We start from the raw sequence: 16,069 nt of genomic DNA on the forward strand, positions 1-16,069 counted from the left end.
AAAGTTGGAAAAAAAAACCAGCATTAAATACAGGGAAACCATTTTATCCGTTGCTGTTTTTCCCCAAATTTCCTCAATTTTTCGAATTCGCATATCTCGGTGAATATTGCACTTAGAAACGTGAAATTATTTTAGTTAGCATCGGGAAAGACAGAGCAACAACGTCTTAATTGGATTCTTTGGCACACGGGGACGGTATAAAAAGGTTTTTTTACTTTATAACTATACAACCCCTTACATGAATGACATATCTGAGTTGGACACGTGATTTGGATACTTTTTCTAGTTGGGTCTAAGACTAACGGCCCGCCAGTAAAGTGCCAAACGCCCTGTTACCCATGAGCCGGCATATACACGTAAAAAAATAGTTTGGGACGAAATAAAGTCGACTCTCGTTTTAGCGAATACCGTTATAACGGGAAAAAATATCGTTTTAACGAAAACTTTTCTTATCCCTGGGTAAGTTTACATAGGAACAATATAAAAATTTGGAATTCCTTTGTAACGAAATTTCGTTTTTACGAAGTGATTTCTCCGGTATCTTGGAGTTCATTATAATGGGGTTTGACTGTATTCAAACCCCCCCCCCCCAAAAAAAATCTGACATTTTTGCACTAAAGTAATTGAACTTTGGCAATTTGATCTGAAACCAGTCCTTTTTATAATGATTATGTCATTTTTACTTTTATAAATTTAGGTAGGAAACAAAAGGAAGAAAGGGTGGGGAGAAAAAAAGAAAAATGACCAAGAGGGGCTCGGTTGTGCGTAAATGTATCGATATTCCACTTGTGCGCAAGGGGATTCGCACCTCACTCTCAGTTTTACGACAAAATTTGACATTTATGAGATGTTTGACTACGGTCACGATTACTCTCTATATATAGCTTTCAATATTAAAATATTTCATTTATACGAAGAATAATTTCAATTATTTGACATTTTCATTTTTATTCGAACTCTCTAAATCTTTGGCATTTAGACATCATTTCCAACTATCAAATCCACGCAGTTTTTGCAGATTGTGAAAACGCGTCGCTGAATTGGTTTTGCATGCGTATTATCAACACTAAAAACCATAAATTTCAGGTTGACAGATACAAAGAGATGAATTCAGCCGGTTACGGACATTTCAAAGTGAAGACTTACGTGAGAATTTATTGCACTTTTCTGAGAAATCAGCAGATGCAGGATATATCTCAAATAAACGGATTTAAATTGCTATAAATGTGGTCATACGCCCTTTAAGAATTTTTTTTGTAATGTCCACAACATTGTTCTTGCAGGATAGGAAAATTGCATTGAAATTATTTGGGATGTTGCAGGCCAGTAGTAGGCGCCTATCGACATTTCGTACTGATGAATGTCTGATCAACTTGTAAAAATTGAGATTATATATATTATACCTCAACAAGGCTATGACCACAGTGTCAAGGGACGCTGTTTAGAGCGCATGGACGCTAGTATTCATCTTCGGATGGAATCAAGAACTTTCGGAAGATTATGATGTAGATTTTATAGTTGATTTTATTTCCTCCGTATATTATGATCCGTCCATTGACGAACATTGATTATGTGTGAATTTATATGTGCAATGTATATGTAATATTTTTATTTATTATCCTGAAGATATCTAATAAAATTTCGAGACATACCCATCCTCCGGTAACGCTTCGATATCTCAATGAGATGGGAACTGGGGTGTGTTTGGTTTTCAAAGGTCAAAGGCCAGCAGCAGGCTTAAGTAGTAGGTCAGTTAATTAATAGGAATCATTGCAGTATCAATTACAAAACTTTAAAGGTGTAGTGTCAATCTTAGAGGAAGTCCCAATACATTATCTTCTTGGATTGCATATAGACACCAATCAGCAAACCAAATGACGTTAAGACCGTCTTAAATATGTTTAAAATTACGTTTTTCCTGTTAAATTGAAAGGAATGGCGTATTAACACTTGGGATTGAAACAACAGTAATTTTATGCAATTATAGTTTCTTATGTTATACAGCAATGTAGTTTTAAAAAATTAAATTTCGCCGGTATTTTTTCTCATGCATGATTTGGTCTCTTGGAGTTCGTTATAACTGAATTTGACTTTATTTGTTTTCAGCAGAAACAATGAATTGGCACCTCCCTCAAAATTCATAAAAAAATACCCCAGAGCAATAATTCTTTATTGGATTTTTATAAATATATTCCCCATCAGACCACTGGTGTAGATAGCTTTGTGCTAAACTAGATGGCTATCCGTCTGTAATTACATGAAAACGATGGGTTTTTTTTACAAGCTTTCATTTTTCACTCATCGACTTCTTGGATTGCATTTACTACCAGCAATCAAAAGAATGTCAATGAATGGGCAGCAAATTTTTGTCTGCTTTCTTTATGGCAGCTCTCTTTGAATGAAAAGTCTTCGAACACACTATTTTCTGTTTTTACAGTTACTCCATTTTGCTTAAACCTCTTCTATAGTTTGTGTCAGGGTCTACTGTCACCCCCAAGTCGTATAACCACCGAGATTACATGAACCATTTTTTTTTATTTTCTTTCTCATGTTAATGTTATTTGAATAGGGGAAAATTTACGAAAAAGATATGCTATATACGATGCTATTCTATGCATTTTGTTTGCAATTAAATTTTTTTAATCAGAGTGACTACAAAAATTTAATTTCATAAACTTCTTCGTGGCCCCCGTATCAGTAGCCGTGGCTCCCCTTTTGCGAGATTTTCATCTGTGCCCCCCTGGAATTTCCTAGGGCCCACCTGGGGCCATGGTGTGTACGCAAATCACGGGTGTGTACGCAAAATCGGCTCGTGGAGGGGCACAAGGATATAATTCTTCATAGAAACTTTGGGTCACTAACAGTCAAAAATAATTTTAAATTAACTGATAATATAAAAGAAATTATTTTATTCCAATATTTTTTAATTCTCTACAAAGATATTTTTAATTTTTGATCTTCAGAATTCATAGAGATACTAGTGAAGTATCTGGCAGCATAATTTTTTTCAAGATAAATTTTTTTTTTTTTAGAAGGACCCACTTTCACTTAAAAAGGACCCAGATTTTTCGAATAACCCGGGTCCGAGGTAAATTTGAGTACAGTGGTATCTTCGATCAATGGTACATGCAAAAGGTGTTGCCCAGCACACACCTCATTGGGTGAAGCATCTTGGTAAGTAGTTCTGAATCAAAGCGTTTCAAGTGTGCCTATTCCCAGTACTCCGCTTATATTTGAAGGAAATTTGGTTTGAACCTGCGACAGCAACCTTCATGGTGGTAGATCAGCATCTTACCACTACGCAGATCAAGTGTCATTTTGTGAACTGGAAATTTCAAACTATACTTGTCAGTCCCCTGTAAGTGAATCGGGATCACTTGTTTGTTGATGAAAACCCAGTCATTGCCCCAAAGATCATTTTAAGTCGAAATGGCACGGATAAGTGAATTCAGCTTGTAAATGGACGTCAGGAGATGGAAAAGGTAATACCCATCACACACCTCACAGAGTGAAGTGCTTTAATAAGTAATTCTGAATCAAAGCATTTAAAGTGTTTCTATTTCCTGTGCTCCACTGGTATTTGAAGGAAATCCTTCTTAGCATCCTTTGTCAGAACAACCATTCAGAAAGCGGGATCGGCAGCCCTGTAAAAACTACAACATTCTAACAGAAAAATACTTATTTGCATAATCACACAGCATAAAATAATATTGTACAATAATGCCATATGGAATCTGGCAACTCTAAATGAAAACATTGGAGACCTGGTCAGGGTCTACACTACTAAGCCTATTGCATACTGGGAAATTTCATGTTACCAGGTGTACAAGTATGAAATGCAGATTTTTTTTCAAAAAAAACACGTTAAATTCGGAAGAATGATAAAAAGTGGTTTATTCAAAGTATGCTCCATTGTTTGTTATACATTTCCCCCATCTTTCCTGAAATTTGTGAATACCACAGCAGTAAAAATTTTCCCCTTTTGCTGTGAACCATTCATCGAGCTATTTTTTCACGTCTTCGTATGAACCAAAGCGCTGCTCAGAAAGTGTGTGACCAATCAATGCAAACAAGTGGTAATCGGAAGGAGCCAAGTCTGGTGAGTAAGCATAGGGTAGAACTTCCAGCTGAGTGCTTCCAACATGCCGCGAACCGCTTTTGCTGTATGTGATGGAGCATTGACCATTGAACATTGTCAAGGAGCATTTCACATTGTCATGGAGCATTGTGATTGGAAACAGCTTGTTGACTAATGCCCAATTGCGTCACCACTTTTGAAACACTGAAACCATCATTCATACGTATCTTGCAATGGAGCATGTTCACCATAAGCTCCTCAAAGTAATCGGTATGATTCAGCAGCAGTTTTCTTCAAATGAAAACAAAAAAATTAATACTGTCCGCAAATGTACTTTGTTCAGTATAACTTTCGACATATTGAACACAACAATACAACACTATGCACACACTTTTCCAATTTATCACTCTTGCGCATCTGACACTTGTTGATGACACAACAAAATGGTGCAGTGTCAAATATTTATAGCACAAACTGCATTGGTGCACCATCTGTTTTCTGAAATCCGCCATTTCATACTTGCACACCTGGTATATTGACCGCAAGATGGTCCATGACCCACTAACGGCATGAAGGTAAAATACTGCACTTCTATGTATAAATTATCAATGTTTTTGCAAATATAATTAATTTTACATTGCACATTTATATTATCACATTTTATTCGAGGTCGATGATGAATGCCCGCGAGACTCCCACTTGCAATCTGTGGGACCTCCCTTATCATAATGTCGTCAATTTGTGGGCCCCTTGTATTACATTCTACTGATATCCATGATTGGATGCTGCTTCCTCGTCAGCACCTTGGGCTGATCACCGAGCTCCATGTGTGACTCTAGAGATAGCCATAGTCGGATGCCACTTCCTCCTCGACACCCTCTGCCAATCTTTGATCTCTGTGCATGATCCCACTGATTTCCAGGCCAGGTACTGCTCTCTGGTTCCTGCCCTGAGCCGGTTGTTAATCCCTTGTCCTGACGTCTATTTCCAAGCTGAGTTCATTTATATGAGCCTTTTCAACTTAAGATGGTCTTTGGGGCAATGACTGGGTTTTCATCAAGAAACAAGTGTTCCTGATTCACTTACGGGGACTGACAAGTATAGTTTTAAATTTCCAGTTCTTGAAAGGGTGCCAGAGTGGCCTTGTGGTAAGATGCTGATCTACCACCGTGAAGGTTGCTGTCGCAGCCCCAGGTTCAAACCTGAGGAAGGATATAGATAAAATATTTTCCTTAAGAAACTTCAGGTGACCACCAATTGATAGCACCTTCATTTCCAACCCCATGGGTGGAGGTATGGGGGCGTGGCTGGCATTGCTTCCTCCCCAGCGTCAAAGGTGGAGTTGACTGATCTAATGTGTTTATGAATTGACATGATCGTTGTGCCCCCTCCCAGAATTAATGACTGTGCCCTTCCAGACTTCCAAGTCTATCACTGCCTATGTCCAATAGATTTCAATTTGGAAAAGTGCCGGTCTGGTGCAGCATGGAATGCCAGCAACCTGGCATGCCAAAACTCAGAAATTAATGCTGCTCTATTCTTTGTGCAAATAATCAAGTCCAGCTATGAAACTCTCATGGGCAATGGCATAATATGAACCCGACCTTCAAATATGACACATTTTTGCCGTTTGAAATTATGAGGGTCTGCTTTAAAGTCAGTTGAAGTTTTGAAGCACAATTGTGTGTGTGGGAGTTGACATTCACTGAGCAGAACACTATAAATATACATTCAGATGCAAATACAACAACCACAACAGGCAACTTGCCCAATGAGGTGCTGCAAAGAACTAGGATAAAAAAGACATCCATATTACAAACTTCAAGAGCAATTTATATGCTGAAAAAAGCAGTATGATAAGAAAAAATTATTTTCATCACTAAAAATAATAAATGTAAATAGTCTGTTCATTAGAAAGTGTTGTTAAACCTCTAGGTATTGAGTATTAAAAACATTTCTTTATTAGTCAACCAAGTTGATGATTATTATTATTAGTCTATTATCATTAATTTATAAAATTTTCACTAAAGTGCTGACATATAGGCTTGAATACAAATTGAACGAAGCCCAAACAATCAGGGAACTCATAGAGACACAAGGAATACAAATTACCATTGTGTATGGCCTTCATTGATTTTGAAAAAGCGTTTGACTGTCTTTACAGCTGCTGTTAAAGCTCTAGATGTAATTGGGGTAGAGAAGACTCATCAATATCAAGAAAATATATGACAAAGCAACTGCAACAATTCGTTTGGATAAGGAAAAGCAAATATAAAACTTGGAAAAGGAGTCAGACCGGGTAATACTATCTCAACAAAACTCTTTACTGCTGTTTTAGAAGTATTCAGAAAAATGGATTGGGATAAAAAAGGAATCGAAATAAATGGAGAATTTATAAACCATTTGTGTTTTGCAAATGACATTGTTGTTATCAGCAGTAATCCAGATGAACTAGAAGAAATGATTCAAGAATTTGCGAAGGCAAATATTCATGTTGGTTTGAAAATGAATCTGCAGAAGACTGAAGTTATGCTCAACCCCTTTGCGTTGAAGAGGACTATCTTGCTCAACAACACAGAGATAGAAGAAATAGAAAGCTATGTATCCCTGGGACAAAAAATTGCCATGGACAACGGAATCATCAATGAAATAAACAGAAGGATCAGGATTGGATGGAGCACTTTCGTAAAAACTAATTCTGAAGAGTCACATGTCACTACGCCTGAAGAGAAAAGTGTTTAACTAGTATGTGCTACCAGCACTGACTTATGGAGCTGAAACATGGGCACTCACAAGCGCGACAATAAAAAAGCTACAGACAACACAAAGGAGCATGGAAAGAGGTATGCTGGAATCACAAGAAGAGACAGAAAATTAATCATTTCGATAAGGAACCACACAAAGGTATGTTATCATGGAAGAAATTAAACATCTAAAATAGAAATTGGCTGTACATATTGCAAGAAGACAGGCCAACAGATGGACCACAAGTATTCTAGATTGGTAACCTCGTGGTGTTAAATGTCCAAGAAGGTGTCGCCACTCAAGATGGATCGACGAGATCAGAAAAGTGGCTAGAGTCAACTGGAAGGCTAAAGTATCACAGAGCAAAATGAAAAAATTTAAAGGAGACCTTCATCCAGCAGTGGATTGAAAATGGTTGATGATATTTATTTCCTTCGTATTCAAATCTCAGTTCTACAGAATTTTTTTCCCATAATTTTTTTCAATTTTGCACTTACACTTGTCATTTGGGACTTTATATCTTCCATAAAGAATTAAGATACAATTAAGAAGCATTTCTCCATATTATGACATACTTTAAATACTCTAGTCTTTTTCTGGTTAATAAAATGAAATATTCCCCCTATTGTAAAGGTGCCTTCCCTGCCAAGCATTTTCAACCTCGCTGAGACAAATGGTGTCCCACCACATATATAAATAAAAAATAATAATTTAATTTTCTGATAAACCTAATAAGTACACCCATATGTATCAGTACATCAAATTATTTTTTTATATTTTTTATATTTTGATGTTGTGCTCTTCAAAAGGTTAATAGGATAAAATTCTGCCAGGTTTGTTTGGCTGAAATTTTTTTCTCTCTTGTGTGTATGCATTAGTGGCCAGTGGGCAATTTTGAAAATATTCAACTTTCTCTTTTAACTAGGCAAGCAAAGACGGGTTCTTTGTACGTGAGAAGGGGGGGGGGGAATCAAAGGGTTCACGTAATGAATTTGAAGGGGGTAGTAGTTCATCTTTATCCAGATTTTACATCTGCCTATGCCACCAATAAACTAAACTTTTTTTTAGTGAAGCAATTACTAAAAAAAAAGACTTAACTATGTAGTTTCAATTTATTGTAGGTGGCCCAGTTTGGATGCTGTGCATTTGCTCTTCTATTTGATGATATTGAGCCAGAAATCAGTGAGACTGATAAAGAAGTGTATCAATCATTTGCTCATGCTCAAGTCTCTGTTTCAAATGAAGTATATGAATACCTATCTCATCCAAAGTTTATATTTTGTCCTACGGGTGAGTGGTAATCAATATGATTTTAATGTTTGATTTATTGCTGTTTCCAGTATTTCAGTTCTATATGATGGTAACCTATACATATAAAATAACATGTCCTAATTCGCTGACTGATTAATCATCGCAGAGCTGAAACCACCGAAGTTATAAACACAAAATTTGGTCAGCAGTTTTATTTCATTACGTAAAGATTTGGTAATAAGTGTTTTTTTTTTTTAATTCAACCACTAAGGGGGGTTCAAAAATATATACAGAAATCGCACCGAGCCGAAACTGCTGAAGCTGTAAATATGGAATTTAATCAGTTTCATTTCAAGATGTAAAGACTAGCTAAAAAGGTTTTTTGAAATTCAACCCCTAAATGGGTTCAAAATTTATACAGAGAAAGCACAGTGAGCCAAAATGGTTAAAGTGAAAAGAATGAAATTTGGTCAGTATTTTTGTTTTGTAATGTAGACTCATTAAAAAGTATTTTTTCAAAATTTAACCCGTGGGGGGGGGGGGGGTTCAAAGGTTATATGGCTGAAGCTATAAATATGAAATTTTTACGTTATGAAAATTATGAAAATTTTACGGCCCACAGCCAACCACCCAGAGAACGAGTAGAAATATTAAGTTTATTTATTCATGTAATACGATAAACAAAATAATATGACGAGACTAACGATGATATTCTCCTGTGATTATTATTGGATAAGATTGAGACAATAATTTAGACGGGACGTCGACAGCCTGACTTCTGGCCCCATTCTTGCCCGACAGCTGAAAGACTCCACTCTCTGACTGTTAAACATAAGTGGTCCAAGCCAGAACATCAGTGGGTATCTCAATTGGTTTCTTGTAGCTGAACATTCCGGGAGTCTAAATTAGTGTTTCCGAAAGTGGGCAATATCGCCCCTCAGGGGGCGATGGGACTATTCAAGGGGGCGATACTAGCTACAGACACGATTGGGGGGGGGGGCTACGAATGAGCATAAGGGGGCAATGGGGGGACGAGAGGAAAAAATAAGTTTTCAAAAACTGGGATCCTTTTCCGAAGAAAGCCTTCGTTAATATCCGTGCCTATGGGCGAAAAAAAAACTAATATTGGCACCCAGTAGTTGTACTTGTTTCACCTGCTGTAATTGATCAATAAAGCCTCCTGTCGCAGATTTCAACACCATCTGGGAATGACTGGTTTTGCTAATGACTATTCATTATTGGAGCTATCTTCCCCAAAAAAGTGCAGCTGGTATCGGTGTTCTGGTTTCAGGGCCCCGAGACGATTATCGTTATTTTTTTTCACCTTATAAATTCAATACAGATTGTGACCCACCAAAGAGCCTAGTCTTGGGACCCTGCGGCAAGGCGGGGGCATGATTTTAGCATCCCTGTTCATTCACCTACGGCTATGGCTTTTTTGCATTCTCAGACCTGCCAACTCTCCCGATTTAGGCGGGAGACTCCTGATTTTTCATCCTTCCTCCCGCTCTCCGGATTTGTTAAAATTTCTCCGGATTTTGGCAGAAAATTAGATTTTACGTGAGCTTTCACGTTGTCGTGGCGTCAATAATTACCGTCGTCGTTAGGGAAAACACCCATAGAGGACAGTCGTAGTCATCTCCATCGAGCAGCCGAAAAAAGTCTCTGTGACCGCATTTAAGCAACTGGCAAAGACGCGACTTTGTTTTAGTAGCATTTATCGGCAATCATTAATCAGGGGCATGACCTTGGTTGCCAAAATTCCTGTATAATCGTTATTGTATTCCATTAATAGCCGCGCGCTAAACACGTTTTTTCGTCCGCAGCTTTGTAATTTGAATTTTTTTAAATCGTTTCTTCCGATTAAACATCTTCAGAAAGCAAATATAAAACTTTAAGCTATATACAGCTAAATATAAAGCTTTTAAGAATTCATATACCCAAGATTATCAATCACTGATAGCATCCACAAAAGGAAGCACATACTTTATGAACAGTATGTAGATGTGATTTCTGTATTCTGCATGGAAAGACTGACATGAAATTATATTCTTCTCAGGGGCAATGCAGAACCTGCTTTGGGGGGGGGGGGAAGAATGTAACTTTTTCTTAATTTATTAAAAAAAAAAAAAAAAAATTCGAAATTTTTTTTATGAACTTTTTTTCGATCCATGAGGGGGGGGGGGTGGTGCCCCCCTCGGGAGAATCTCCGGATTTCTGGATTTCAAAAGTTGGCACGTCTGCATTCTGGTTTTTTTTTATAAAAGAACCGCTTGGGAACACACACAAACATCAATGGTCAACAGCTCGTCACGACACCACTAGGAACCCTGACGCTCACTTTGAAGAACTGCCGTAATAGAAAATTTTTGTAATGTATTCGTTCAAGTTCCTGAATTACTTAAACCCAAAGATAACGTGTGGAAATACCAAATTATGAATTACAGATGAGCAGTCTTGAATTTTCGTGCAAAAAAGTCACATACCTAAAGTGTTTGTTACACAACGGATGGCAGGGCCGTCTTAAGAGCACCATGGACCCCCCAGGCCAAGTGGTTTTTCTGAGGCCCTACCACGTAAATTATAGAAAATTTCAACCAAATCTCACTTTTGTGAGGCCCGGGTAGGCCCATGTGTTAAGACGACACTGAAGGATGGACCTCCATTTCATGGTTCAAACCTGCATATCAGCTTCAGCCACCTCGTTGGGCAATTTGCCTCTTGGGGCCTTTGTGTTACTATATTTAATTTCTATGGTGTCCGAAAAGAAATGAATGTTATGCGGAAGAGATGTTTGTTGAATCCACACCATAAGTACAATAATGTATTTTTTTTCAAAATTTTGATGTTACTAAATCCTCTTATATTGACCGATTTTCATGACTTATGTAAAACACTTGGGCAGTACTATCTATCAGAGGCACCGACATAAAAAAAAATATTGGAGGGGGCAGGGCGTCGGAAGTGTTTCAAACCTGTGGGTGCCCGTCTTGAGATTCACGTAGGAAATTTCGATTTTTGAATCAATTCTGTGGGTGCTCGGACCCATTCTACAAACTTCCGTGGGTGCTCGAGCACCCCTGGCACCGACACCACTGGGAGGGGGAAAGGCATAAAGTTGCTTGTCGTCCCGTATACACGAGCCAAGTGTGTGCGCAGGACAGAGAGAACGTGCATTGCATTTTATTTTTAGAAATTAATTGTGGGGGGGGGGGGGCTCAGTACCCCTTAAAAATTTTATTGGGGGAGGGGGCGCAAAGGGCCTCAGCTCCTAGGTTTCGGTGCCTATACTATCTATTAATGCTTATCAAGAGCGCTATCCGTAACTGCACTGATTATGACAATAAGGATAAAAGGGAAATTTTGGTACTATCTCCGCAAACAAGCATCGTTTCTCGTTCGAATATTGCAAAGAATATGTGGGGGGGGGGGATACACGCTCCTTCAGCATCAGATGATAGAAATTTCTTCTCACAATGGTGTCCGTTTAGTAGAAAATTTATTAAAATTTATTTTTTTGACTTGAATTATTTTTTTTTTACGGTGACTTAGTAGTGTTTTTCCTTGAAAGAAAACGATGCATTGTCATACGACCTTTCAAGAGTGATTTTACTCAATTCGAAATCGACTCATTCTTAAGCATCATAGTATATTAATAGTATGATGAAATTACCTTTTTAGCAATGTAGAACGCAAAACACCATCGATATTCGTTAAAAATACACGGATTTTTAATGTATAGTTTTAATGGGATTTATAGGATTTTAATGGATAGTATTACTTAAGGATATATTATTATATTATCAATCATATCTCTCTGAAAGTATTTTTTATTGTATTTTTACGTTTAATTAGCGTGGTTTCATCCGAATTTTTTTCCTTTTCATATGTTTGAGCTGAAAGGGTTGAAATTCATTGCAATCTAACGAGCTTTCAGATATATTCATAAAACAATGGTAAATATTTAGAATGATTGTCATTCAGAATTATATGTAGAAGAAACCAAAGAGGGAGAGAGTCATTTGTAGTCCCCCGATGCTTGTCAGTTTTAATCAAGAAAGAAATGAGAGACCTGCGCTTGAAATAATGTAAAATTACATTTTCTTAAAATATGGACCTATATAATATCGCAGTAACTCTGGCGATTTGAAAAATAAAGGGCAGCTAGTCGGAGTCCGACTTAGACATGAAGAGGTCCTGGGCAAGGCAGGAATTAGGGCCTCTGTGACTTGAGTCCAAATATTTTGTTTACCCAACGAATATAATGCCGGGAAAATGTTTTGTATAGGAAATTATCTAAATAAAATATCAGATGTCTTCTTTTCTTTATTCGTTCATTATCTTCCTTGGTGAGAAACTTCATTTTCTCCTAAGGAACCGTTCACACCCGAAATAACATGACAGAAAAATAAGGTAATATAACAAAAAATACTCGCGTTCGAGTTCGTTTCAGAATTTACTTGGTTAACAAACCGAAAACACCAACTAATGTCTCACGAGCTCCCAAGATCGGTAATTTCAAAAATGAATTTATTTTAACGATTAAATTTTGAAACGGGCGCGTTAGCCCAGGTCGATACGATACTCGCCTAAAGTACCAAAGGATGTTTAGAGGTGTTGCGAGTTCAATACCCGGTTCGTCCTTGTCAGAAAAACTTCCCTGACACAGGGGGACAACAAAAAACGGCGACTTGACCGCAGCAAAAAATTACTACCGCAGGGAGTTCCCCATCGAGGGGTTAGCGCACCAACCTCTCGATGAGTATAAAAAATAAGCCTGCCGTTCGGAATCGGCGATAAATTGTAGGTCCTGGTCTAATTAGCCCTCGTGTGCAGAAAATGACTGTGGTGCGACAAAAATGATCAAATTTTTAAACTTCGAAGGGGAAAAGTCAAAGCAGTAGATTGCCTGGTAAATTTGGTTGCCGACCCATGCTTCAGAGAGTGTGAACTCGATTGCGTATTTAGTGCGTTACAACAACACTAATTCTAATTGGATAGCCATGTGCACATATTTCTAAGACAGTCACTATAAAATCGAAACCGCTGAGTAGTTTGCATCAATTCCATATTAAATAAATATATATATAATTTCTAATTAAGCCGTGTTGCAAGTGGCTTTGTTCGAACTTGAATAATAAGGATTGGCTGAATTTTATCATTAATGAAGTTTTATGCATTCACTGGAACTTATCATCAAAACCTTATTTTGTGTTCTATGTCAAAGTAGAACACACAACTCCAACATGCGTTGGTGCGAATAATTTTGTATAAAATAAAATTTCTGGATACGTGATTTCATAGGAGTACGTAACACATGTTAAATGTAGTTTAAATTGTTTCAGGAATGTGTAAGGTGCAGTTGACAATGGGGAGAGGGAGATTAAAATAATATATATTTTTTTTTATGTAACCTCTGATCATCACGTATTCCCAAGAGATCCTTACAATCTCTCATGAAATAAATAATCTGTACTGAATGAAAAAAATAACAATTTTTGATACTTTTCTTTTCAATCTCCAACAATATCAATTATCACATTTACAAGAAAAATTGGCAGAAATAACATTAAAAGACGGTGTGACGTTGAAATTTGAAGATGGCTATTAACTTTTCTTTCTGTAAAAGCAAATACCGTGCCTGGAATTTATGGGGATATACAGAGGAATCTCCCGTAACGGACACTCCCTGTTTTTAGCGGACACCTCCAGTTATCAAACACTTTTTGAATTATGTCAACAGGACTCCGGACTCCCGTTGAGACTGATTATTTTACTATCCATTAACGGACATTCCTCGTTAGCTGCGAAAATTTTCGGTCCTGTGAGTCAGTGCCGTCTTAACGCATGGGCTCCTGAAGAAAAGCGGGAGCTCAGAAAAACAAGAAGTAGTTGAATTTTTTGATAAGTTCCCAGGTAGGGCCTCAGAAAAATCACTTGACTGGGGTCCATGATGCTCTTAAGACGGCCCTACCGTGAGTGTCCGTTATTGAGAGGTTCTAATGTAGCTGAACATTTTTCATGTGCGAGACGTTTCAATGCAGTCACAAATCTTTTGAAAAAAATTGAAATCACCTACAGATATTCAATTGTGAGGATTTGAGAACACTGCATAGTAAAACCAAGCGACAATCATCACACTTAGAAAACATCTATTAATAAAATTATTTTTATTAAAACTAAGTAACAATTGTAGTTTTGCGCATTAATAGATATTTTTTGTGTGATGTGAATATTACTTTGACCACAATAAATGCAACTAAATGCATATGTTTTGTGTTATATGCATATGTTTATAATTTTATAATTCACAAATTTAATTTTTTTTGTTTTGCAATGAAGTTTACTGTAATTTTCTTAATTGTAATTATTTTAGAATTTCTTACCCTTTTTATACTAGAAATGTTTCAGGAAAACATTGATCCAAAAAAATCGAAAATTCGCCACTGCATCTTTCAACTTTTTAATATGTGGGTTTTTAACATCTCTTCCAGGGAGGAGATGAGAAATTTCGTTTTTGAAAAGGGGGCGATGGGCTGAATAAGTTTGGGAAACACTGGTCTAAAGGAACAATGGTCTCTCATGAAATTAACTTGGATGTAAACCTAATACTGTTATATCTGTCCTTAGGATTAACCCATGGGTTCTCAAACTGTGCACCACCAACCTTCAGCAGGAGCAGCACAGAGCGGCGGACCTGACACGGTGTCTACCATCATGGAAACATCACAAAGTCTTGAAAAAGTCACAAAATTTTAGTGAAGGTCACAGATTTTTTTGATTCTCCAGAGATCTTCCCCTCCCCTCTCTTAAAATCTAGGCTTTGGAGAAGCTGTGGCATTAAATATTTTTTTTCTTCTCTCAAGTTTTTCTCTTTTTTTTTTTTTTGCCCAGGAGGGATGGATGGGTGAGAGTAGCAACAGGAAAGAACAATATCAATGTGCAGGATGGGCAAAAAGGCTATTTAAACTGGATGAACAAAAAAGAAAACATTTTTTTTCTTCCCTTGTAGGGACCTGCCTACATCTGTAACATTCCCCTAAAGCAGTGTTCTTATTATCACATGGTGATTCCTAGGGGGTGGGGGGTTTGACTAGTGTGGCACTTGAGAGTCTGTGCGAACGACAAAATCTTGTACAGTATACGTATGTGACAGAACGAGAATTCAAGACAAGGCAAACATCGGATGAATTCACAATTACTTGTGTTGTGATGCAACATTTAGGCCGAATTTGAAGGAATACCAGTGTGTCTAAAAGTGTGCTGCTTCGCGGCTTCTAGGAGCGTCCTGGTGAGCTGAAAATATTGGTTTGTGTGCCTGTTTATGCTTTGAAGTGCTTCTTTTATATAGTAAAATAACTGCCAAACTTTTGGGGAGTCGCTGAGGGACCATGAATTACGCAAGGGAGGCAGCTGACAAAAGAGAGCCATTGGAATACAGTGACAAGCTTGCAAGACAGACAACAAAGCATAACAATAGAGCAAATAACAAGCGTCTCATATCAGACTTTGAAAAATGTGAATAGGAAATGGCATCTGCCAAACCGGGATGTGAGTAGTTTATTGTTTCATTTTTACCCATTCATTTCCCATTAATCATGGTATGGCTGGGCCTTCCAATCAAGAAAAAGGACTCAACCATGCTTTCGGATTCCAAAGGTTGAGAACCACATCCCTCAGTAGGGCCTATAAGCTGAGATCTTTGATGTTCACCCCCCCCCCTCCCATACGGTGAATTGATAGTGTGAAAAATAAATAAAATAAGAGAATTATCTCGAGTAGGAACTCTGTCGGCCTCCTACTGTACTTCCCTGTGTTCACTCGTATTACCCCTTTCATTAGAACCCCCCCCCCCAGGTGTCGCTACTCAGTTTGGAAACCACTTACATAAGAAAAGAGTCCAGCATGGGTCATTTTGACAAATAAGAAAAGTCACTGAATTTTGCTTTTGGTATTTGGTAGACTCCTTATGACAGGATTTTCGTAGAGACTTTG

General features: G+C 37.6%; 1 protein-coding gene across 12 annotated transcripts in view; it reads left to right on the forward strand.

The window, feature by feature from the left end:
• Positions 1 to 16,069, forward strand: part of Oga (O-GlcNAcase) — a 338,350-nt gene that overhangs the window by 82,041 nt on the left and 240,240 nt on the right. For all 12 annotated transcript variants that reach the window (XM_089239539.1, XM_089239538.1, XM_089239540.1 and 9 more), the window contains one exon: positions 7,945 to 8,113. In XM_089239539.1, coding sequence (XP_089095665.1) covers positions 7,945 to 8,113 — 169 coding nt within the window. The remainder of the gene's footprint in view (positions 1 to 7,944; positions 8,114 to 16,069) is intronic.

Source organism: Pholcus phalangioides, unplaced genomic scaffold (assembly GCF_987345545.1).
Source record: "Pholcus phalangioides strain wild (caught in Gottingen) unplaced genomic scaffold, Ppha-v1.0 ptg000011l_1, whole genome shotgun sequence".
Classification (NCBI taxonomy): Eukaryota; Metazoa; Arthropoda; class Arachnida; order Araneae; family Pholcidae; genus Pholcus; species Pholcus phalangioides.